The 1,377-nt window shown below is 32.4% G+C and overlaps 1 protein-coding gene across 1 annotated transcript in view; it reads right to left on the reverse strand.

The window, feature by feature from the left end:
- Window positions 1–675: 675 nt before the first annotated feature.
- LOC102824729 (zinc finger CCCH domain-containing protein 8-like) overlaps window positions 676–1,377 on the reverse strand; it is a gene marked incomplete at both ends in the record, with an annotated part of 4,930 nt that continues 4,228 nt past the window's right edge. The window contains 2 exons of the mRNA XM_006878109.1: window positions 676–897; window positions 1,284–1,377. The exon at window positions 1,284–1,377 is cut by the window's right edge and continues 29 nt beyond it. Coding sequence (XP_006878171.1) covers window positions 676–897; window positions 1,284–1,377 — 316 coding nt within the window. The remainder of the gene's footprint in view (window positions 898–1,283) is intronic.

Genomic DNA, 1,377 nt, shown 5'->3' on the forward strand with positions numbered 1-1,377 from the left:
TGGGGGGATAGGGTTGGTTTTTAAATCTCTTATTTTCACATATTTTCAAAAGATTAACTTCAACTAGCATATGAGAATATAAGCAACCATCATCTTTACATAAATTTGTCTCAAAAACTGAAAGACCATCTAAAGGAAACACTTTGCAATTCTTTAAAAGAAGTTTACAATGTTTATCAACCAATGATTCTTATCTTTCCTTATAAGAGAATTTGTAACAGGAGCACTATTTTGCTTATTTACTTTGCTCTCCTTTGTTTGGATTAGCTACTAAGATTGCTAAAATTTTAAGAACATTCCGATTTTTACCAGCAATGAGTCAAATTACTTTTAGTAGCAAAAAATATATACAAATGAAAAAACTGAGATAAATTTTTAGATTATTATTCTTTCTTACTGTTTTTAAGTGCCTTCAAGTTGGTTTCAACTCATAGCAATCCTGTATAGGTTTCCAAGGAGTGGCTGGTGAACTTGAACTGCCAGCCTTGCGGTTTAAACCAACCTTGTAGTCAATGCATTAACCCGCAGCACCACCCAGGACTCCTTATGATTTCTAGTGCATCCCAACTGCTAACCTAAAAGGCATGCTCCTGAAATAAAATTATCTTTTCAAATTCTTAGTTCAAACGTATTTTTAAAATAAGGAAAATAAAAGGAAGTAACAATTGTACTTACTTTAGCTAGCAGTTCTTGTGTCTCAGCTGTCAGTGGAGCATGGGAAAACTTGCAGTGTTCTCCCTGATAACATTTTGTTCCTGTATGATAAAACTTGCATGGATATTCATTATGCAAATACAGGCAGGTTTCACCTCTGTTACAATATCCCTGTACATAAAATTTACACATTTCCTTTTTCTTCTCTAGCTCTGCATCATGATCAAATTTACACTCGTCTCCCTAGGCCAAAAGAAGGAACAAGGGAAAGCCATTATTTCTGATAGTTAAATCATTCCATTTAATACCTGCTAAACTTTAGATAAGCAAATGATTACAAAAGGAGCAAAGACCTTAGCAGCAGTATGGTCTGATTCTTACAGTTATTATACAATCACATCACATATTTCTCCTTCAAAGTTTGTTAAGACCTAAACATTTTTAACACAAAACACTCAAATAAAAAAAAGAAGTATCTACTTTCTTAAACATAAAAGAATTATTTTACTAAAATTCTCTAACTGAACCTTCTCAAAAAAGTTTTATAAACCTACAGGTGTGATTTTATTTTCAAATAGAGGGTAGGAGTTGATTTTAGTACATTTTTGCTATACTTCCCATTTGTATACCTTAATACACTTCCGTTCAAGAAAATATTTACAAATTTTTTTTCCTTGGCGTTCCACTGTATGTTGGTTGATGAATCCCTGACTCATTTTCACA

This window comes from Chrysochloris asiatica, unplaced genomic scaffold (genome assembly GCF_000296735.1).
Source record: "Chrysochloris asiatica unplaced genomic scaffold, ChrAsi1.0 scaffold04820, whole genome shotgun sequence".
NCBI lineage: Eukaryota > Metazoa > Chordata > Mammalia > Afrosoricida > Chrysochloridae > Chrysochloris > Chrysochloris asiatica.